The sequence below is a fragment of the Papio anubis genome, chromosome 16 (genome assembly GCF_008728515.1).
Source record: "Papio anubis isolate 15944 chromosome 16, Panubis1.0, whole genome shotgun sequence".
Lineage (NCBI taxonomy): Eukaryota > Metazoa > Chordata > Mammalia > Primates > Cercopithecidae > Papio > Papio anubis.
Window position 1 is genome coordinate 58,535,028 of NC_044991.1, and position 24,016 is coordinate 58,559,043.

Sequence of the window (24,016 nt, forward strand, 5' to 3'; positions counted from 1 at the left end):
AAGATGAGAGTGTGGGAAACTGGCCAGTACCAGTGCCAGTAAAGGGACAGGCCAATTAAAGCCATTTGGCCTTTGAGAGCCACAAAGGAATTAATTAATACATAATAAATGTATATCAAGAAATATTTAACTTAAAAATTACTTTGCATTTCTCTGACAAATAGTAAGAACATTTATTCAACACTGGTCTTTTTATTTCTTCGTTTTGAATTATTCAGTCAGATATCTGGACAATTCTATTGGGGTGTTGTTGTATACTTGCTGATTTGCAAGAACTCTTCAGTGCTGTTATTATATAAACTGTCTTGTCATGCTTGGTGACAATATTGTTCTCCATGATTATGTTCTGTTTTAAAATATATTTTTTGCCTATAAATGTTTAAATCATATTTAAATCTTAAAAACTAAATAAACAGGCCGGGTGCGGTGGCTCACACCTGTAATCCCAGCACTTTGGGAGGCCAAGACAGGGAGATCACAAGGTCAGGAGTTCGAGACCAGCCCGGCCAACATGGTGAAATCCCATCTCTACTAAAAATATAAAAATTTGCTGGGCATGGTGACGGGTGCCTGTAATCCCAGCTACTAGGGAGGCTGAGGCAGGATAATTGCTTGAACCTGGGAGGCAGAGGTTGCAATGAGCTGAGATCGTACTAGTGCACTATAGCCTGGGTGACAGAGTAAAACTCCACCTCGACAATACAAATAAAAAGTTTTAAAAAAATAAATTAAACAAGAATTACTTATTCTCTGCTTTCTAACAGAAGGATACACATGTGTAATGTCTTTCGGGACTCTGAACTTGCCAATCTTGTTTTCAGTTCAGGGCCTCAGCAGTTGTCATCTGCTCTCCCTGTAAAGCTCTTTCTCCAAATCTTCCCACGAAAATCTCCTGCTCGTCATTCCATATCATCCCAAATGTCACCTTCTTGGAGAGGCTTTCCCTGGTCACCTTAGATAACGATATTCCAACCCTCAGTCACTCTGGACTGTAATAACTTGGTTTATGATCTTCATATATGTATCCATTCTTTCAAATTTTATTTTACATATTTGATCTTTGTCTCTCCACTTAGAATGTCAGAAACCTGGCTTATAACCCCAGTACCCATAACATCACCTGGTGTATTAAAATACTTATTCAACTGTTTTAACTGATATTCCCCCCAAACAAGAATGACTCCAAAAGACAGACATGGATTTCTTTTTTATGTAAAAGTCTGGGTATGCGGTTAAGTGTGACGGCTTCACCATTCAGCAGGGAGCTAGGTTCCTTTTGGCTTGACGCTCTGCCATCCTCATGAAGAGGCTGCTTCGTGTGATGACCGTGAGCTTCTCCAGTTCCCACCGTCAAGTTCCCATCCAGCCATCAGGAAAGGAGGAGCGATGGAAGTGAAATGCAACACCCTTCCTTTTAAGGACACCACTCAGAAGTTGCACCCTTCAGCTTGGCACCGTGGCTCACACCTGTAATCCCAGCACTTTGGGAGGCCAAGATCGATGGATCACTTGAGGTAGGATTTTGAGACCAGCCTGGCCAACCTGATGAAACCTGTCTCTACTAAAAATACAAAAAAAATAAATAAATAAACTTAGCCAGGCGTGGTGGTGGGCGCCTGTAATCCCAGCTACTCAGGAGCCTGAGGCAGGAGAATGTCTTGAATCCAGGAGGTGGAGGGTGCAGTGAGCTGAGATTGCACCACTGTACTCCAGCCTAGGCAACAGGGAGAGACACCGTCTCTCCAAAAAATAATAATAATAAGTTACACCCTTTGCTTCCAATTCTGGCCACCTCCCAGAGCTCATTCAGACCATCATGCCCAGCTGCAAGGGAGGCTGGAAATACTTTCTTTATTCTAGGCAACCATTTCTAGCTAAAATGTACGGGTTGTTTTACTAAGAAAGGAAAGAGATACATGGGGGGGTAGAGTTCTAGCAATCTTGGACATACCTGGCATTAAATATTAAATAATATTTAATAAATATCTGTAGGCAATAAATAATAAATATAACTCACTTTAATAAATAATTATAGATAAGAAATAACTTATACATTGAATAAGTATATGTTATTCTATGAGAAGTGATCTAGTGGGAAGGCTATGAGACGTGATCTAGTGGGAAGGCTATGAGAAGTGATCTAGTGGGAAGGCTATGAGAAGTGATCTAGTGGGAAGGAAACCCAAGTCCCTGTAACTCCAGGGCTTTGGGAGGCCGAGGGGGGAAACTGCTTGAGCCTAGGAGTTCCAGGCCAGCCTGGGCAACATATGTGACCTCCTCACTACAAAAAATTTTTTTTAATTAGCCAGGTGTGGTGGTACACACCTGTAGTCCTGCTACTCAGGGGGTCAAGAAGGGAGGATCGATTAAGTCTTGGAGTTCAAGGCTGCAAAATGTTCAGTTGTTTTTCTGCCTCCCCCGCAGCTAGAATATGAACACGTGGGTAGGTTCAGCCAATCAGATGACTCCATCCTATTTTTTGAATCAGGTGCTCATGATTCCAGGAAGAAGGAACAGTAGAGAATTTATCTTAGCAAAGAAGCCCGTCATGATGTCCAGTGTCCAGGGTCAATAGGGAAGCCGGGCAAATAGGGGTAGAGTTTAGGGTCCTGAGCAACAGTGTTTGGTGGCAGCTGTGTCCTCACTAGACTGGGTCCATGGGGTAATTTTTCACTCTGGCTCCTCCTACCCTTCCTCCCTGATTCCTACCCATTTTCTAAGCCTCGCTCTAGGAATTCTCTGAACTTCCAAACAGCCAAAAGATGCCCTTTGCTAAACACCCTTATGGATGCAGTGACCACGGGCAAGTTGTTCAACCAGTTTTGGAGATAATAATACTGGCTCATGGTTTGTTGTGACCTTTAAGTGATAAGTGCCTATCTGGAGTTCAAAACAGTGCCTGGCAGGTAGGAAGTGCTCAGTACATTTTAGTTACAATTTCTTCGTTTCCCGGTAAGGGAGGAGGGAATTTAGAGCCTTGAGCACTTCTGACCTCTACAGCCTCAGTGAAAACAAAGCCTAGTTTCTCTGCTGTGTAGGGGATTAGGTCTTGGAGAAAATGGGCAGGATCTCGAGAAGCCCCTGTCAGGCACGGAGGAGATACACTGGGCAGAGAGCTGTGAGGAGGACCTGTGATCAGGGCTGGATGGCCCAATAGGAGGACTGAGCACCTGCCCAGGCTCCGGGCACTGGCAAGGCATGGGCAAAATAAAAGACAGAAAATCTAAAGAACCCCCTTCAACTTCAGCAGATAGGAATGTTTTGTATCATTTCACAGAAGTAAAATTGTATTTCAGAGTTGAGTGTTGTTTTATTTTGAATGCCACTGGGAGCGCTGTAAACTTCTTGGTGTTTAACGTCACTAAAGGTGTTCGTGAGGACTTGCTTGCTGTGTGATGGAGCTGACCAGGATGAGGAAATTTGGGGGTGCTATCCAGCAGTGTGATGAACACACCAGGCATGCAATTTGGTCCAAGACTGAGCAACTTATCACGTGTCCTTGACGTGTCATGCAACATCTACAAGGCTCAGTATTGAAATGATACATCATAGGAGAGGGGTTACAAGTCTATATTCTGGAGTTAGTCTCCTGGCTGTGTTAACTTATAAAAGTTACTTAAAGCTGGGTGCAGTGGCTCACGCCTGTAATCCCAGCAATTTGAAAGGTTGAGGTAGGCGGATCATTTGAGGCCAGCTGTTTGAGACCAACCTGGCCAACATGGCGAAACCCAATCTCTACTAAAAAATACAAAAATTATCCAGGTGTGGTGGGACATGCTTGTAATCCCAGCTATTCAGGAAGCTGAGGCAGGAGAGTTGCTTAAATTCTGAAGGCAGAAGTTGTAGTGAGCAGAGATCACACCACTGCACTCCAGCCTGGACAAAAGTGTGAGACTCTATCTCAAAACAAACAAAAAAAAAGTTAGTTAACCTTTCTGAACCTCAGTTTCATCTGCTATAAAATGGGGATAATAATATTTCATAGGGTTGATGTCAGGATTAAATGAGTGTAATCACATAAGGCACTTCAAACAATACCTGATACTTGACTTCAATATAGATATCTGGTGTTATTATTGTACCAGAACAGAAGTTCCCAACCTGGAGGTTCCAGGCATTTCCTCACTATAGCGCTTTTCAATATTTCATAAGCCTTCTTAGGAATCCCTGTTTGCAAAGGACTGCCCAGGGAGTACTGTGATGACTCAGAAAAATGGCCTTGACCAACATAAGGAGAAATTGAAAAAGATGATTGAATTGCTATAGAACATTTACATTTCAGTAGCTGTGTTTATATTTGTGTTGTATTTTGTTTATGTGTACTTACATGTATATGTGTAGATTTGTAATTTTATGTATTTTCTGCATATTTTATGTGTGTTTATATGTATTTTGTGTGAGTACTTGAATGTGTATGTGTACATACATTGATTCTTGCATTAGTTTGCATGTAGACATGTAGAACATGTGTTTCTGTGTTGTTTAGTATCTGTGTACATGTGCGTCTGTTCTCAGATCTCCAAATGCCATAGCCTGAGCTCCAGTCAGCTCAGTCCCTTTGTTCCTCTCAGGTCTCTACATCCTGTGACTCTGGAACATGACAGTTGTTTGGTGATTCTTCTATTCAGCTGGGAGATCTGGGCCAAGGCTAAGGGAAGTGCAGGGAGCATCATGGCCAAGAAGCAGAGGCCACTAGGGGAAAAGAGGCCAGGAGATAAAAGATGAGGGGAGTCTTAGTCAGAGAGCCAACTTGGCCCATAATTGCTGCCTGATATCTCCTGGGACCCACCAAGACTAGAACAGACTGTAGCCTCAGCCTTTGTAATGCCTCCCACATGGGTACAGCCTGGCCTGGCCAGTTCTGAAGACTGGACACCACCCACTCCCTCGAATCTGTGCAGTTGCCTTTGTAAGTCCTTGAAAAGCCACCCACTCCCTGCAGCCTAAATTCCACAGTAGGGAGAGTGGGGAACTATTCATACTAGTTATCAAGTTCCCAGGAAGGAATTCACACAGGCCAGGTATTTTTACCTTATCTCGTTTACTCCTCCCACTAACCTATTAGGTTAATAATATGACAAAAAGGTGAAAGAAATAAGAGTCATAATGTCACAGCCTTTAATGGACATCTTTCACTTCCATGCATTTACACCATCTCCTTCCTTTCCCAGTGAGGCAGGAAAAGTGTCCAGGCAAGGGTAGGTGGCTCAGAGAAAGATAATATGAGGACATATTATCAAAGATAATATGAGGATAATATTATTATCTTTTTAAAGATAATAAAAGTGTGATGCAGCTATTTTAGAATGGCTGGCTTCCAGAGAAATCCTCTATGCCAGCATATCCCCAACTGTGTCTTGTTTCAAGCAGTGCTCCATGGAAAAAATAAATGCTAGTGAGAATATTTATCTACAATTTATTAGAATATTAACAGTCACACACTAGCTATGAATGCCCCACACACTCAAGCCTCAGGAAATGCTGTAATTACTTGTTTATTTTAAGTGCAGCTTCAAGACACTACTTGCCAAAGTTAGTGAGATGTCCAGTGTCAGTTATTATTGGGATTTCATGCCGTCCTCCACTTGATCCCACTAGGACCCCATGGTTCTGGGAAATGGGGAAGGATCTGGTCGTTATTCCATGATGATGATCTTTATTTCCTTGCTCTTCATGGTTGGAATATTGCTGATGGACTCCATTGGCTGTTCATTGGATAGCTGTGTGTGTGTGTGTGTGTGTGTGTGTGTGTGTGTGTGTGTGTGTTTCTTGAGACAGAGTTTCACTCTTGTTGCCCAAGCTGGAGTCCAGTGGCACGATCTCGGCTCACTGCAACTTTCACCTCCTGGGTTCAAGCAATTCTCCTGCCTCAGCCTCCCGAGTAGCTGAGATTACAGGCGCATGTCACCAGGCCCAGCTAATATTTTGTATTTTTAGTAGAAACGGGATTTCACCATGTTAGCCAGGCTGGTCTCGAACTCCTGACCTCAGGTGATCTGCCCTCCTCAGCCTCCCAAAGTGCTGGGATTACAGGCATGAGCCACCGCACTTGGCCCTTCAGATAGTTCTGGGCAGCTGGAAAATTGCTTTTCACCATGGCTATCTCCACCAACCACCAACACAGCCATCGAGACCTTTGCTGCTCCTCTCAGGACTATGGCCACAGTGGCTGTCTCCACAGTGACTGCCTTCCATGCAGGCAACCCCATCCAGCACCTGCTACCTTGGGGTGCTTCATCAAACTCCCTTGGAGCCAAACCCCCATCTCCTCTCCCGGTTCTGAGGAAATTCAACACTCTTAGATGCTATGACACTCCTCTCTCTTGCCCTCGAAGCTAAAATTCTTCATCTCACTTCTCCTGAAACGATACAATTTTTTTTCTTCCAAAAGTTTTACACAAATTTTATTTTACTTTAAGTTCTGGGATACATGTATAGAACATGCAGGTTTGTTACATAGGTATACATGTGCTATGGTGGTTTCCTGCACCCATCAACCTGTCATCTAGGTTTTAAGCCCCGCATGCATTAGGTATTTGTCCTAATACTCTCCCTCCCCTTGCCCCCCACTCCCCAACAAGCCTGGCTGTGTGATGTTCCCCTCGCTGTGTCCATGTGTTCCCATTGTTCAACTCCCACTTATGAGTGAGAACATGCAGTGTTTGGAAACCACACAATTTAATTGCTCTCTTTGTGCCTAGTCCTCCCAAATAAAAAATGGTAAAGGTTATCTTCAGGGCAACCGATGACCTACACACACACACACACACACACACACAGAGTTTCAATTCCTCAGTAGAAAAGGAAGGCCAGGATTTAGAACACAAAGTCCTGACTCCCTTTCCAAAAACAGGATAGAAAAATATCTTTTCATTCTTTTTGCTGATGTCTGTTCAAACAAAATGAGGAAAAATTATGAGGTAATTGCTACACTAAATTCTTGATACATCACCCTGCCAAAATCTTTGTTTTAAAAAAACATTAAATATGTGTATATAGTTGATCTGATTAATACACAAGACTGAGCAACTTACCATGTGTCCTTGCTTTTTTTTTTTTTTTTTTTTTGAGATGCAGTCTCTCTCTGTTGCCCAGGCTGGAGTGCAGTGGTGTGATTTCTGCTCACTGAAACCTCTGCCTCCTGGGTTCAAGTGATTCTCCTGCTTCAGCCTCCTGAGTAGCTGGGATTAGAGGCGCTTGCCACCATGCCTAATTTTTTTGTATTTTTAGTAGAGATGGAGTTTCACCACGTTCACCAGGCTGGTCTCGAACTCTTGACCTCAAGTGATCTGCCCGCCTCAGCCTCCCAAAGTACTAGGATTACAGGTGTGAGCCACCATGCCCAACCGTGTCATTGCTTTTAAATGAGGATACCAGACAGGGAAGGAAAATGTTGCCTAATTTATGAAAGCACAACTTTCTCTCTCTCTCTCTCTTTTTTTTTTTTTTTTTTTTTTTGAGATGAAGTCTCATTCTCTCGCCCAGGCTAGAGTGCAGTGGCATGATCTCGGCTCACTGCAACCTCCGCCTCCTGGGTTCAAGCAATTCTCCTGCCTCAGCCTCTCAAGTAGCTGGGACTACAAGCACATGTCACCATGCCTGGCTAAGTTTCGTTTTTTGTTTTTGTTTTTATTTTAAGAGGAAGTCTCACTCTGTTGCCCAGGCTAGAGTGCAGTGGTGTGATCTTGGCTCACTGCAAACTCCACCTCCCAGGTTCAAGTGATTCTCCTGCCTCAGCCTCCTGAGTAGCTGGGGTTACAGATGAGCACCACCATATTCAGCTAATTTTTGTATTTTTAGTAGAGACAGGGTTTCACCATGTTGGTCAGGCTGGTCCCGAACTCCTGACCTTGTGATCTGCCCGCCTCAGCCTCCCAAAGTGCTGGGATTACAGTTGTTAGCCACTGCGCCTGGCCTAATTTTTGTATTGTTTCAATAGAGACAGTATTTCACCATGTTGGCCAGGCTGGTCTCGGACTCCTGATCTCAAGTGATCTGCCCACCTCGGTCTCCCAAAATGCTGGGATTACGGACACGAGTTACCATGCCTGGCACAACTCTCAATCTACTCATTGATAATGAAATCATTGACTGGTGACCATCACAGTGATGGACGTGACCACCACGTATTTCTGTTGTGTCTCATCTTATATTTTTAATATATATTTTAGTATCATTCTGTGCTCACTTAATATCAAACACTCTTCTAATGTGAATAAACCTGAAAGAAAGAATTTTCTTGTGAGGCCATTTCTGCTGTCTATTTTAAGCTACTTATATATCTCATTTAGCCCATCAATTGCTCAACTCGTGGTCTGCGTCTTCATGGAGATTACAGTCTATCATGAAGATGAACACTAAGCAAAGATTAAGTACAGGTGTGGTGGGTGCTGCAAAGGTGATGTGCAGGATGCAGTTGGCAGGGCTGGGTCCAGGGTGAAGTGAGAAGTGCAACAGGTACCTAAAGGGTAACATTTAAGGAGGCATTTGCATGACCCTGAGAGTGAGTGCCTCCTTATGTGCCACACCCTAGGAACCTCCCTCTCCTCACCCTAGTCCTGGCCCTGGCTATCAGAAAAGCGAAGGTGGGGTGGGAAATATTCTGATGCAATATTCGGGGTAACATTCTCTGACAGTTGTCATTTACTGCATCTTTGGACACTCAGTATCTGAGTTCCTTTCCATTAGGGAAGCTAGTCTCTATTTTTGTGGTCTTGGTGGAAAGGAAGGCTGACCTTCAACTACAGAATGCCCTAAAGGCAAATATTCTCTTATGCCACCTTGAAAGTTAGCAGACAGGTGCATGACGCAGGCTCAGCCAAGTGGGCGCTCCAACAAAGGACTTGAATCTTAAAGGACTAAATCCAAACCACAGGGAAGGTGGAGGAAATACACAGTGGCAGCAGCAATGACAAGAGTCCAGGTGTGATACTGGTGCCCAGTGCTCTGGCAGCAATGCTCGTGGTAAGATCTTGGCAGGCTATTTCTGCTACCCACTCTGTCTCGGTCTTTTCAAGCCCGATTGTATAGACTTCTGGTCAGTTCTATGAGCTACATGATATCCTTCCAAGAAATTATCCTTTTTGCTTAAATTCCTCTCTAATGAACTCTTACATTACATCCAATAATAAATGTAAGGTGTTTCATCTTCAAATACGTTGAGGGAATGTTGCTATATTCAGTAAGGAACTCTTGTGAGATTGGGTGCCAGAACGTGGGACAATCTGACCTGGCACAGAGACTAGAGGAACAGCAGCAAAACTCAGGATAGAAGGCCTCAAATATGGGAAAGAGGAGGGAGACTGCTAATGAGGGACTGAGCTGAGATAGCAGTTCCAAAAAGAGTGAAGAGAGTAAGGTTTGCATCAAAACATTACAGGGGAAGAATCAGGGGGCCTCGATGGCTGACTTGATGTGAGAAGTCAAGAAATGAACATACAAAGTCAGTCTCAAGACAGCATAGAGCTGCCATCAGATTCTCTCTCTTTCTGTTTTCTTTTTTCTTTTCTTTTCTTTTCTTTCTTTCTTTCTTTTTGAGACGGAGTCTCGCTCTGTTGTCCAGGCTAGAGTCCAGGAGCGACCTCAGCTCACTGCAACCTCCACCTCCTGGGTTCACATGATTCTCCTGCCTCAGCCTCCCGAGTAGCTGGAACTACAAGTGACCACCACCATGCCCCGCTAATTTTTTGTATTTTTACTAGAGATGGGGTTTCACCATGTTGGCCAGGCTGGTGAACTTGAGAACTCCTGACCTCAAGTGATCCACGTGCCTCGGCCTCCTAAAGTGCAGGGATTAGAGGTGTCAGCCACCACACCCAGGCTGCCTTCAGATTCTTGAATGACTGTCCATACACAGACAGGTCTTTGTGTACTCAAAATATAGAACAAAGGCTTCATGTAAATGTAACCAGAATTTAGATAACTCCAGTTTGGGCGCAAACAGTATTTTCCACCCCTCCCTTCCCACCCACTCCCATTGCTAAATATGTTCTATAATGTACTCAAACCCCTGAATGTCCAGATTGAAGAAAGTCCTTTCTTCTTCAATCTAATGTTCATCATAACCTCAAAAAGAAGTGCTTGGATATCTTAGACTGCCCCCTTCCGTAAGGTCCCTTAAATTCACGCTGCACCACTCCTCAGACCATCCACATCAAGGAAAGAGGAGTTTTACTAAATCATGGAGAGTAAAACGTGGGTGGAAAAAGAAGGCTTGAGTTTCAGGTAATGGTAAAACACAAGAACTTGAAAAGGAAAACGTGTTTGAGTGGGAAAGCGATCATCCTTGGAGTGTAACTATTCATATAGGTAGCAAACACTGATTGTGTTCTGACAGTGTGCCAGGCACCATGGAATGGTGAGCAAAACCAACAAGGTCCCTGCAATCATAAAACCCAAATTCTCCTGGAAGAGAGACAGGAAACAAGTACATGAACAAAATATTTACTGATTTTTGAGAAGTGCTAGGACATATATTTGCATAGTGACATAAAGGACTTCATTAGATACAATAATCTAGAATGCAGTTAAATTAAGGCCTGGAGGATAGGACAAAAACAGCCATATAAACATCAGAGTCTTCTTGGGAAGAGGGAACAGCATGTAGCAAGGCCCTGAGACAAGAAAAGAGCTTGTTGACATCAAGGAACAGAAAGGAAACCTGGGTGACCTAAGTATAAGGAGGAGGCCAGAGAAGTGAACAAGGCCTGGTAGAGCAGGGCCTCCCAGTCAATGGCAAGGAGTCTGGATTTTATTCTTAATGAAATGGAAAGCCATGGTTTAGTGCAAAACAGAGTAGTGACAGGATATCATTTACCTTTCTGGATTTAGGACTAGATCTGAAAAAAAATGAAAATAATATACCATTTGGCTGCTATGTGGAAAATTAATTAGAGAAAACAGGAGACTATTGTAAAAGATCAGGTGAAAATGGCAGTGGCCTGAACTAGATGGAAAGAAATGGATAGTTTTGATATGCATTTTGAAGGCAGAGCCACAGGACTTGCTGAGAAATTGAATGTAGGGAGGTGAAGTGAGGAATCACACATGACTTGTAGGTTTGGTGCATCTGGGCACACGTTGTTACCATTTACTAAGAAGGGAAATAGCGGGGTACTAACAAGGCCTGGTGAGGTGAGGTCCCCACTGGGAGTTCCATTCTGATATATTAGGTAACCAGATGGAGATGTCATTTAAGGGGGAAGATACGCCAGTTTAGACGTTAGAGAAAGTTTAGGGTAGGAGCTATGAATTTGAAAGTGATCAGCATATAGAGGGTATTCAAAGTACCTAGTGAAAAAGAACAGAGAGAAAAGACAAAAGGAGCCTAGAAACAAGTTCTAACCTTGGGAAAGGGAAGGAGGAGCCAGGACAGAAGACTGAAAATGAATGGCCCAGGTGATCAGAGGAAAACCAGGAGAGTCTGCCGTCTTAGAAGGCAAGAGAAGAAAGCATTTCAATGAGGATGTCATGGCCTCTATGTCAAACACCTCTTCAGAGGTCGACAAGAGGAAAACAGGGGTGCCTCTGTTGGATTTGGCAACACTGGAGATAGTTGGTAATCTTTACTAGAAAAGGTTCAGTGACACAGTCAAAACCAAATTGAACTGAGTTGAAAGGTGAATGAGAAAAAATTGATAAAGTGAAGGCAGGCGACATTCTGAGAAGTATTTTTTTTAAGCACTGCAAATAAATGAGGCATTGTCCAGAGAGGAATGTGGGACTCAGGGATTTTTTTTTTTTAATCTGGGAGATACTCGAGCATCTTTGTATGATAGAAATGATCTGGAAGAGAAGGGTAGAATAAGGAGAATAAATGAATGTGAAATTCTTGAGTAGGGGAGAGGAGACAAATGTGGACAAGTAAAGGGGCCGGTTCCTCAGGAGTAGATATCATTCTTCCACTGTAAACAAAAGGAAGACAGGAGCTGTAGGACCCAATACCGGAGTGTGTAGACTTAGTAGAGAGAAGATGAAGGAGTTGCTTCTGATGGTTTCTATTTTCTTGAAATATGAGGCAAGGAGTGATATTTTAGTGGGGACAGGGAATGGTAGAAGATTGAGGAGAGAGGAAAAATCATGGGCTAGTTATTTCAAAGAATGAGAAATCAAGCTTCTTAGGGAAAAACAGGAGATTAGCTGGGCCGTGTTGAGTGACCTTTGAGGTTGAAGGCCCTGAATTTCCAGTGAAATCAGTGAGACTAGTTGGATTATTTTTTCTAAGAATGATCAGCTGCTGACCTATAGGTCAGGCACAGTGACTCACATCTGTAATCCCAACCTTTAAGGAGACCAAGGCAGGAGGATGATCACTTAAGGCCAGGAGTTCGAGACCAGCCTGGGTGACATAGCAAGACCCCCATCTCTACAAAAAAAAAAAAAAAGAATTAACAACCAAGAGTGGTAGCACACACCTGTAGTCCCAGCTACTTGGGAAGCTGAGGCAGGAGAAGCCCTTGAGTCCAGGAGGTTAAGGCTGTAATGAGCTATGATCATACCACTACACTCCAGTCTGGGTAACAGTAAGATCTTGTCTCGAAAAATAAAGTTTACCTATAGAGAAGGCAAGTAGATGGTTATATTCTACCATGGTTGGGAGTTTGGCATTGATACCATGCAGAGTAGAGCAAAGGAGCGGAGTCTGCAAGAGAAACATTACAGGGCTAGACTGGACAGAAATTGAGTCAGGACATTGCCATTATCAGTCTAACCATAAACTGGTAATCTGTTTATATTTTTAATAGTATGTGAGATTTCTATGTGTTCAGTCAGATTATCTATGAATGGAAATGAATTTTCTTTTAAAATCATTATTATTTCTTTACTTTTATTAAAATAAATATGATTATGCCAAGTATTGGGGTAATAGCCAGTGTCTTAGTTGTTTAACCAGTTTAATGGAAATCAGTACAATGTTTTACCATTTAACTAATATTTACTTTGTTGTATGCAAGTATGCTCTATAATTAGAGCTAACTTCTTATTTTTTTTCAAATCCCATCACTTCTTTTGCTTTGTTCATATATCATTCTCCTCTGCTAATTTAATGTTATAATTCATACTGATTTCTTGTTTTAAACCATTTCTGAAATATAATATGCTTAGCTGTGGTATATTATTATTTTGATAAGCTGCTTATCTTATGAATATTTTGTTTGGGATTTTTGTACAAATATTCAAAATTGATATTATTAGCATTCATATATTAATATTCAAAATTAAGAATATTTTTAAACTTTTGTTATTGCCATTATTTGTTTATTAAAGGTTAGATAAAATTTGGCTTTAAAAAAAAAAAAAAAGAAATTGAGTCAGGAGGGTAAGACGATTAGTGAAAAAATGGCAGGGTACAGGGTTTTACTTCAACTTTAAGAGTTATTAACTCTGAGAAGTAGGAGTTGGTGGCAACGTAGTGAAGGAGGATTTAACTTTTTCCAGGCAAAGAATTGCTATGCAGAGCCAGAAGTAGAAAATTACAAAATGAGATCAACCTAGATTCTACTTAAACTTATCAAGAACTGAATGTGCGCTAGATTCTGTGCTGGGCACTTTCCTGTCTGTTATCTCATTTAATTCTCATGACATCCCTATGCCTTGAGTAGGAAAGTTCCCCATTTTAGAGATGAGAAAATAGAGCACAGAGGGTTAAATGGCTTGCCTAGGGTCATGTAGCTGACCTGTGATTAAACAAGGATTTGACCCCAGATCTTCTGATCCTACATCAAACGCTCTTCCCTAGACAGCTTTGGTGACACTTAGACACTGACACTGAGGCTGAAGTTTGTCATCAGGAAGATGAACTGGGGACATGAGGCTGAAGCCAGGTCAGGGCTCCAATATGAAAGGGCTGAAGAGGAGGCGGGTGACTCCAAGTAGAACTTTTCAACTCAGGATAAAGAATCAAGTTCTTTTAGATTAGTCAGATAAGTAGCAAGAGTTGGGGATATTTGGGATCATGGGGCTGCATGTTGTAAAATTCCTGTTGTCTCAGTTCAGGATCAGTCCTGGAAAATGATTAGCCAGTTTAATGTCCCATGGCCACAACTAGAGGGAATGCAAAGAGATGGAGCAAGGATCCACAGATGGCCTGATACCAGCACTCTCCACCATGAGGAAGACTCACAAGAGGCATTGCCCTAGAGCCCCTGAGCGGCAGAACTGCAGGCGTGATCAAGGGAAAGTTACAGCCTTTGGTGTGGGAGTAGAGAGAATCCATGGGCCAAGAATGGGTTCTTGTGTTCATCATAGATTCTTGCTTGCCTCCTGGACTCTCCTGAAACACGCATAGATTGGGACCCACAGCCTGCCTCAGCCTAGACTCTAAAGCCATTGCTGTACAATACAATCACTACTAGCGACATTTAGCTATATAAATTTAAAGCTAGATTGAATCAAATTAAAACTTCAGGTCCACATTCACACTGGGCACATTTCAAGTGCTCAGTAGACACATGTGGCTAGTAGCTACCATATTGAACAATACAGATAGGAAATATTTCCATCATGGCAGAATGTTCTATTGGCAGTGCTGGTCTAGAAGAAAACAGGAATCAAGTAGATATAATGAATATTCTTTAATTCATATCCTCTGGGACCAGCTATGGGTCAGCAGACTAGGAGCTATTTGCAAGGTTTAGATTATTACCACCTACTGGTCCAGTCTGTTCTTCCTAGGATCCCATGATGCAGGATCCCATGATGTTGAGGCTCAAGGTTGGAAGAGAGGTGTCAGACTGCAGAAGTTGATTCCAGGCTTGTATTTGTGTCTGTTAATTTTGATCTTACAGGTACATACTTGGGATCCACACAGCACTTAGCCTCAGTTTTGCATAATATATAGTATACTTCACGTTTTTTACATGTTGTTCTGCACCTGCCTGACTTACCCCAACATTTCGTGACTGAAAACAAAAGGGAAGAAGAGAACAGGGTCAGTTTTGAAAGAAAGCAGAAGGGTGGGAAAGGGAGGGGCTAAAGCCCAGTAGAGGAGTAGGAGGGAAATGAGGAGGTCTGTGAGGGAAGAAGCTCTTACACAGGATCCTCTAAGTTTAAGGAAGATTATAGACCACTACACTTTCTTCCTTCACTCATGCCCCCTGTTAGAACCCCCAGAGTCCCCCCAACTCAGTGGCATGGGACCTACTGGGTAGCTTCCCCCCCTTGGCCAGCTCCTTGGGAGGGGGAAGAGGACCCCTCTCCCAAAGGTTTTATCTCCCCCATATTATAATGTACCCAGGTGCCCAGTAGCAATTAGCCACCTTTTCTCGTTGTTCTTCAGTATCCCCTCTGACCATATCAATGAAAGGTGACAGGAATATTAAATAAACTCATTTGAACATCTGTAAGGCTTCTAGGGCACCTGTAAAACTCCCAAGAACATCATACTGCCTTCTTCACAACATCCTGGGACTTTTCTCTGGCCCCAACCAGTTAAGGGAATTAGAAATAGCTACTCTGGGGAACCTACAACCTAGGGCAACCCAAATAATTTGAGGTTGCATAAAAAAGTGGAATCAGAATCCTCAAACAATCAGAAATTTGAGAACCATTTTCCTAGAGGCAACAAGAGATCAAAATTCAAATCCTTTCAAGAAAGATTTTTGAAAAAGTCCCCATTTTCTCTATACTCCATACCCAAGTCTCTCTCTTTACACTCTATCCCCTCCTCAGGTCATCATGTTCAGATTTTCCAGAGCTAACCAGAGATAAGGTTGGAGTGGTCAAGTACTGGGCACTGGGAAGATCATTTAGTACCAGAGAACTCAAACTTCCCCATGACTAGAGGGACTACCTAAAGGCCTCAGTGAGCTCTACCAGGCCTTTCTCCCAGCCCAACCTGTCAGAGCCCCCAGAGTTCTCTGAACATGCATCGGGTTCCCTGACTCCCATCCCCTTCTGGAGATCCTGTTTACCTGGGGTGACCTGGGCCAGGAGCAGGGTAACAGTCAAAAGCAGAAGAAGGAGCTTCATGAATGCCGAGTGATCAGGGAAGGATAGGAGGCTTCTCAACTGGTAAAACAGACAGAGGACTCCATTCTGGGCAGTCCAGACTGGTATTTATTGCCCTGAGGAGCATGGGCAGAGCCAAGATCAGCGAAGCAGAACGGGAACAGTCATTGAGATCAGACAGGTAGGCAAGGAAAATATCAACCACACTGACTGAGGAGGCTGGGAGAGCGGAAGGGAGGTTAACAAAGAGAAGATACAGCCTTGCCTTTGAAGAATTTTATAGTACAGCTGGAGAACCAAGAAGGGGGAAAATAGTTTCATCACTAATTTGTTTTTCATTAATGAGAAAAAAAGAGAGAAAAAAAGAGGTAAGACAAAAAAGGAGTGATACTTCTGTGCGCCTTGGCTTCTTCCCAGCAACAAGGGCATCTTAGGATGTCCCATATGATGATGATTCCTTATAATACCAAATGAAGGGCAGAGCAGGGGAAAATACCTTAATAGCTGCATGGCCATTACCACTGGAAACCAGAATGTCAGAATTCATGGAGTGGAATGAGCAGGAAAGCCATAGCCCTTACTTTTAACAGTACATGTTTAATAGGAACAAGTAACACCCTCATAGGTAGCAAAAGAAAAGCCATTTATTATTGTTGTGGTCTTTTTTATTATTATTTTTATTTTTTTTGAGACAGAGTGTTGTTCTGTCACCCAGGCTGGAGTGCAGTGGCACAATCATAGCTCACTGGAACCTCGAACTCCTTGTCTCAAGCAATTCTCCTGCCCCGGCCTCACGAAGTGCTAGGATTAAAGGCATGAACCATCATGCCCAACTTGGTCTTTCTTAAAAAAAATGGTAGATTGCCCCAGCATTTTGGGAGGCCGAGGTGGACGGATCACAAGGTCAGAAGATTGAGACCATCCTGGCTCTCTACAAAAAAATACAAAAAATTAGCCAGGCGTGGTGGCAGGCCACTGTAGTCCCAGTTACTCGGGAGGCTGAGGCAGGAGAATAGCTTGAATCCGGGAGGCGGAGGTCGCAGTGAACCGAGATTGTGCCACTGCACTCCAGCCTGGGCGACAGAGCGAGACTCTGTCTCAAAAAAGAAAGAAAGAAATGTTGGATTGCAATCTTGGCCCTTCTTCACCCCTATTTGAATTTACACACTTGTCAAGGTCTCATCCTAGAAGAACTCTATTTCGTTGTCTCTTCACTTTGGCCTTGGCATGTGCTTTTCTTTGGCTAGTGATATGTGAGCAGAAGTGACAGTGTGCCAGTTGTGAGCCTAGGTTTTAAGAGATGATGAATGTTTTCATTTTCCCTTCTGTGCCTCTGCCATCACTATGAGAAGAACATGGCCCAGTGGTCCAAGGAGGATGAGAGATATGTGGGGCGGAGCTACTCCAGGTGACTCACAGATCTACAGTGAGAAATATAGCTGCCCCAGTCACTCCAGCCTCAGCAAGGCAATCTAGCCAAATATAAAGGAGTGCTGTTTTAAGCCACTGAGGTTGGGAGTGGAATGTTACATAGTAATGGCTAACTTATACATAAGGCCAGCAGATAGATCAGGAAAGAGTCAAGTGCTTTTTAGGACAATAATGGTAAGGTCTATCTTTCTTCTTTTTTTTTAAGACAAAGTCTCGCTGTGTTGCCCAGGCTGGAGTGCTGTGGCACCATCTCAGCTCATTGCAACCTCTGCCCCCCGGGTTCAAGCAATCCTCCTGCCTCAGCCCCCCGAGTAGCTAGGACTACAGACACGCACCACCACACCCAGCTCATTTTTGTATTTTTAGTAGAGACGAGGTTTCACCATGTTGGCCATGGCTGGTGTCGAACTCCTGACCTCAGGTGATCCACCCACCTCGGCCTCCCAAAGTGCTGGGATTACAGGCGTGAGCCACCGCACCTGGCCTAAGTCTATCATTTCAAAATGGACAGAAGCAAAGACAAACCAACAAGAGGAATATCTTCTTTCTAACATGGAAGAAAACAACAAGCCAGGAGCAGAGGCTCCTGCCTGTAATCTCCACAATTCGGGAGGCTAAGGTAGGAGGATTGCTTGAAGCCAAGAGTCTGAAACCAGCCTCAGCAACATAATGAGATTCCATCTCTACAAAAAAAAAAAAAAAAGTTTTGAATAGCCGGGCACGGTGGGGCAAAGCTGTAGTCCTACCTACTAGGGAGGCTGAGGCAAGAAAATCACTTGAGCCCAAGAGGTCGAAGCTACAATGAGCTAAAATTGCACCACCACATTCCAGCCAGGGCAACAGAGACTCTGTCTCCAAAAACAAAAAAAAAAGACAAGATAAATTTTCTTGTTGTCTGAAGAAAAATTAATGCTCTGGACCAGAGGTCACCAGACTTTTTCTGTAAAGCCCAGATGGTAAATACTTTAGGATTTGCAGGCCACAGCTATCACAACTACTCAACCCTACAGTTATAGAACAGAAGTACCCACAGACAATATATAAGCAAATAAGTGTGGCTGTATTCCAATAAAACTTATTTATAGACACTCAAGTTTAAATTCTGTAGATTTTCACATCTCTAAATGAAATTTGATTGTTTTCAACTATATAAAAATGTACTGGCTGGGCATGGTGGCTCATGCCTGTAATTCCAGCACTTTGGGAGGCTGAGACAGGTGAATTACCTGAGGTCAGGAATTCGAGACCAGCCTGGCCAACATGGTGAAACCTCATCTCTACTAATTAGCCAGATGTGGTGGTGAGCGACTGTAATCCCAGCAACTTGGGAGACTGAGGCGGGAGAATCGCTTGAACCTGAGAGGCGGAGGTTGCAGTGAGCTGAGATCGTGCCACTGCACTCCAGCCTGGACAACAAGGGTAAAACCCTGCCACAAAAAAAAAAAAAAAAAAAAAACAAACAAAAAAAAAAAAAATTAAACAAAATTATTGCTGATTTTGTTGGTATCTCCCCTTTGGAAAAATAGTTTAACAGTTTCTTTTAAAGTTAAACATACACTTATCATACAACCAAACAACTCCACTCCTACGTATTTATCAAAGATAAACGTCCATGCCAAAACTTGAATTGTCATAGCAACTTTATTCACCATCAGTGAAAACAACCCAAAAGTCCATTAATTAGTAAACAGACCAATTCTGGTATCTTCATGTAATAGAATACTATTCAGCAACAAAGAATTAACCACTGCTATGCAACATATGCATGAACCTAAAGAGCAAGCTGGGTGCGGTGGCACATGCCTGTAATCCCAGCACTTTGAGAGGCCGAGGTGGGTGGATCACCTGAGGTCAGGAGTTCGAGACCAGCCTGGTCAACATGGTGAAACCCTGTCTCTACTAAAAATACAAAAATTGGCCGGGGGTGGTGGTGGGCACCTGTAATCCCAGCTACTCGGTATGCTGAGGCAGGAGAATTGCTTGAACCCAAGAGGCGGAGGTTGCAGTGAGCCTGAGCCAAGATCGTGCCACTGCCCTCCAGCTTGGACAACAAGAGTGAAACTCTGTCTCAAAAAAAAATAATAAAAATAATAATAAACATTTTTTAAGAAGCATTAGCCTGAGTGAAAAAAAGCCAGACCAAAAAAGAACATACTGAACAAGCTTATTCACATGAAACTCTAGAAAACACAAATGTAATCTACAGTGACAAAAAAACAGATCAGTAGTTGCCTGGGGCTGGTGGGAGGAAGTGGGCATTGACTGAGATGGGGCATGAGGGAACTTTCAGGGTGATGAAAATGTTCTATACGCAGATGTCAAAACATCAAAATTGACACATTATATTTTATATAAATTATACCTCAAAAAAGTTGACTTTAAGAAAAAAACCTGTGCCAGTTTTTAAAATAAGCAACAGAATCAGATAAATAACATAAAACCACTTAAAATATATACACATTTAATGTGGTACACACATACCATGGAATACTATGCAGCCATCAAAAAGAATGAAATCACGTCCTTTGCAGCAACATGGATGCAGCTGGAGGTCATCATCCTAAGACAACTGATGGAGAAACAGAAAACCAAATACCACATGTTCTCACTTACAAGTGGGAGACAAACCTTGGGTACATGTGAACATAAAGATGGGAACAATAGACACTGGGGACTGCTAGAGTCAGGAGAGAGGGAGGGAGGCAAGGGCTGAAAAACTACCTATTATATGCTATGCTCACTACCTGGGTGACATGATACATCATAGGAGTTAAATTAAACATCGTAGGAGTTGCCTATGTGAGAGATGGATAGGAGTTGATTATGGGGATAAAAGTTAATAAATCAGTAAAATAAAATAAGACAAGGGCTTTGTATAAGGCCGACTATGATTAATCTGCCATAAAGACATAGCCCTCTATAACAGAGGACTAAAATAAAGTGCTATATTGACAAAGGGCTTGCTTATAAATATCATTACTAAGGAATCAGCCCCCTGGACTGGAACCCATTTCCTCTCCTTCCAGAAGGGGCTGCAGAGAGGAAACCTGAGATGCCATTCAAGCAAACGGCACAACTTCCTCTACTCTTGAGAAAGGGGATTGTTTCTGGTTTGAAGGGTAGGATACTGGGCTGAGAGCCTTGAAAAACGAGAGAGAGAGAAGAGAGCAAATCATGGGAGCACCATCTTTACAGAAGTCTTAGTCTAGAAGGTACTTTCTTTCTATATCTAAGGAACCCCCAGTGGCACAGAGTTTCACCTACACTGAATGGTTTTGAGATCTACTTCCCTTTCTTTAAAGAACTCCATCATAGCCCTCAAGTTTGTTCTTGCGAACACTGATAAGCAGAATAAGGCTGCCTAATAAAAGGATGACGTGAATCCATTATGTGCATGATTTATCAGAATTAATAGTAGTTTTCAGCAGTAGAGAAGACTCTCATAAAAGACCCTTTTCCTATCTGTCATAAAAGACTGTGAGACAAAATGCCTTGATTGCTTTGCGAGCTAAAGAGGACTCCCCCACAGTTGAACTATACACATCTACAGTTCTGGAGTGTCCACCATTCTTAGATTCTGCTTAAGATTCCACATCTTCACTTCTACTGATATCCAACCATGTTGTCAAGACTACCATTCCAAGCTCTCCAAGGAAATAATCTGATTGGCTAAACATCATCTTATTCATTATCTAATAGAGATAAACCATTTTAAAAGGATAGAAAACTGTGGAACAACCTCCCTTACTGATATCTGCAAATTTCAGCTTTTCTTTGTTGCCACACATGAAGTCATAGCACATGCTCTCAATAGATGGGGTGAATGCCTTTCAGTAAAAAAAGAAAAGGAAAAAAAATGTATGAAAGCAGAGCAAAAAAATAAGAAAGCGATAAAGATCTGAGGAGAGAATACGTGTTTTCCAAAGATTACAGAACTACAAATGAATCTGCAAATGGTCCATTAGGAAAATTATCTGAGGATGAAGAAAGGTAGAAGGCACTCAGCAGAGAAAGGTTGATACTGATGAGTGGATTCTGCTGTGAAGTGTCCGGGAGCCTGCAGTCCACATACTAAAGGTGTATGCAGTAACCTGGACCTGAGTCCAATTCAGTGTACTCAACCCCTTTAATTAGGTTTCTGCAGTGCTGTGGTCCTTAATTCAACATCATTCCCCTCTTCTTGAGCCTCAAGTGGGTACCACTGCCATCTCTGGCTTAGTAGAAGATAGGGTGGTATCTGAAATTCAGAAAACTCTGAACCTGTTCCCTGCCTGGCCATTGACTCTTGCTTTGACCCATAAGTCATAAGTGACCCTAACTGAAGAGTTTGCCCAGCATCCTTCTACTCCCTTATCAGATTTCTTCCATCCACTTCTGGTTAGTTCCTTGCTCCCAGCACTACAGCAGGGAAAGGAAATATATCTACATATCACTTCTTTGTAATCTTTAGGGGTAGGAAGCATTGGAGGGTAGTGGGCAAAGAAGATGAAACTTCAGGCCCAAATAAGGCTTGGAGATTTTCTGGGGTTCTATTATATTCCAACTCTCTGGCTCCTGGTGCTATGTGTAACTAGCAATGGTAATGGATATGTTGGGCTTTTTTCTTTGACTTATTCGAAATGATGTTTGACAATCTCTCACTAGGAGTAATGTGGGGAAGTGGAAAGAACACAAGCTTTGGAGCCAGACAAATCTGGGTTCAAATCCTCACTTTGCCACATATTAGCCACGTGACTTTGAACAAGTTAGTTAATGTCTCTGAACTTCAGTTTAATTATCTCTAGTATAGAGATGATACTACTGACAGCAGAGGTTTGCTGTGAAGATTAAATTAGGTGATACTTGTAAAGCTCACAGAATAGTGCCTGGCATAGACAAAAGCCTCTGATAACTGGTGGTTATTGTTATTTACTATGAATTCTCACCTTCCTTGACTTCTTGAAACATTTGGCTATTGACTTCTTTCCTCCTTGAAGCTCTACTGGCTTTTCATTGTCAACATAGTCAACGTTCAATACAAGGGACATTAGGATTGGCAGAGCACCAGAGATCTCTCTGCTCACCGTGATTTTCAAGTTTGAAAATTTCAAAACTTTGCATCTCAAGTCTAAGACCCAGAGGGCTCAACCAGAGTCGAGGCTCAAGAACAGCCCTCCTTTGTGTCCAGAGTGTATACGATGTAACTCTGTTCAGGCACTGGTGAAAGATAACAGAGGAAACGCCTGGCTTTTTATCGGAACATGTTTCCAAGCTTATCCCTTTTCCCAGCTCTCCGTGTCCCTCCAAGGATCTCTTCACTGGCCTCTTATCTTTACTGTTGCCAAACCTTTCCAGAAGCTGCTGTTTCCCTCAATCGTTCATTTGTCTTCTTGTCCAGTAACCAACCACTGCTGTCTTCATGTCAGATCAGCTTCTCATCTCTCCTCAGGGGCCTTCAACTACTCCACATCCAAAGCTACCCAGGCCATTTTAAGTTTCCTGTGGACTAAGGACTAAGGTGCTGGGAGGTGAGGCCAGAAATGTTCAAGAGGGTTTCTGTCCCTAACATGCTTACCACTTATTGAGGAAAATGGAAAACAAGTATTTTTAAATGAGCTTCATATCCCTCAAAAGCATACACAAGAAGTGTTTTCTAAATAAATCAAATCTTGATTAAGAACCGATTACATGCAGAGCACTCTCCTGAGCACCAGGAATTCAAAGCAGTAAGGATCCTGACCTCTTAACAGCCAGCTCTGTTAGGATAAACTAGTGTATGCCGCAGTAACGAAAAAAAGAAGAATCTTGGTAGCTTCTAAGAACAAAGGTCTGTTTGTCCATTCCCCATACATGCTGCATATCCACTGAAGGCTGGCTGGAGACACTGCCCCATATCTGAGTGTGGAGCCCAGGCTGACTGAGTAGCCACTCATTTGGTGCTGATCACCATGGCAGAGGAAAAGAGAGCTCTAGAGAGTCTTCAACTGGCCAGTATATGCCCTAGCCTTGGAAGTAAAATGTAACCACTTCATAACTCGCTGGCTACAACAGTGACATGGCTCCATCCAACCACAAGGGGGCCAAGAGTACAATCCTACAATGGGCTTAGAATGCAGAAAGCCAGAATTATCGAAACAACAAAAGACAATTGTGGGCAAGGCTGTGGAGAAAATGGAACCCTTGCACACGTTGTGTGGGAATGTAAAATGGTGTGGCCACTATGGAAAATGGTATGGAGGCTCTTCAAAAAATGAAAGATAGGCCGGGTGTGGTGGCTCACACCTGTAATTCCAACACTTTGGGAGGCTGAGGCGGGCAGATCACCTGAGGTCAGGAGTTCGAGACCAGCCTGACCAACATGGAGAAACTCCACCTCTACTAAAAATACAAAATTAGCCGGCCGTGGTGGCACACACCTGTAATCCCAGCAACTCATGAGGCTGAGGTAGGAGAATTGCTTGAACCCGGGAGACGGAGGTTGCGGTGAGCTGAGATCACCCACTGCCCTCCAGCCTGGGCAACAAGAACGAAACTCCATCTCAAAGAAAAGAAAAAAAAGAAAGAAAGATAGAACTACTATATGACCCAGCCATTCCATTTCTGGACATATATCCAAATAAACTGAATCAGTATCTCAAAGAGATATCTGCATACCCAC

At 42.9% G+C, this 24,016-nt stretch overlaps 1 protein-coding gene and 1 pseudogene across 1 annotated transcript; one reads left to right on the plus strand and one right to left on the minus strand.

The window, feature by feature from the left end:
- Nucleotides 1-12,443: 12,443 nt before the first annotated feature.
- Nucleotides 12,444-16,683, minus strand: DEFB121 (defensin beta 121). The gene is made up of 2 exons (XM_009216393.3): nt 15,912-16,683; nt 12,444-14,900 (listed from the first exon to the last, which is right to left on the minus strand). Exons 1-2 carry the CDS (start codon nt 15,967-15,969, stop codon nt 14,728-14,730), a joined length of 231 nt encoding a protein of 76 aa, XP_009214657.1. The 5' UTR covers nt 15,970-16,683; the 3' UTR covers nt 12,444-14,727.
- Nucleotides 16,074-24,016, plus strand: part of LOC101026592 — a 28,053-nt pseudogene continuing 20,110 nt past the window's right edge.

Bases quoted from the DNA above. Each gene is read 5' to 3' on its own strand.
- DEFB121 (XM_009216393.3), bottom strand. From the start codon at position 15,969: ATGAAGCTCCTTCTTCTGCTTTTGACTGTTACCCTGCTCCTGGCCCAG. The intron at 14,901-15,911 runs GTAAACAGGATC...TTTTGTTTTCAG, and splicing joins CCTGGCCCAGGTCACCCCAG to TCACGAAATGTTGGGGTAAG.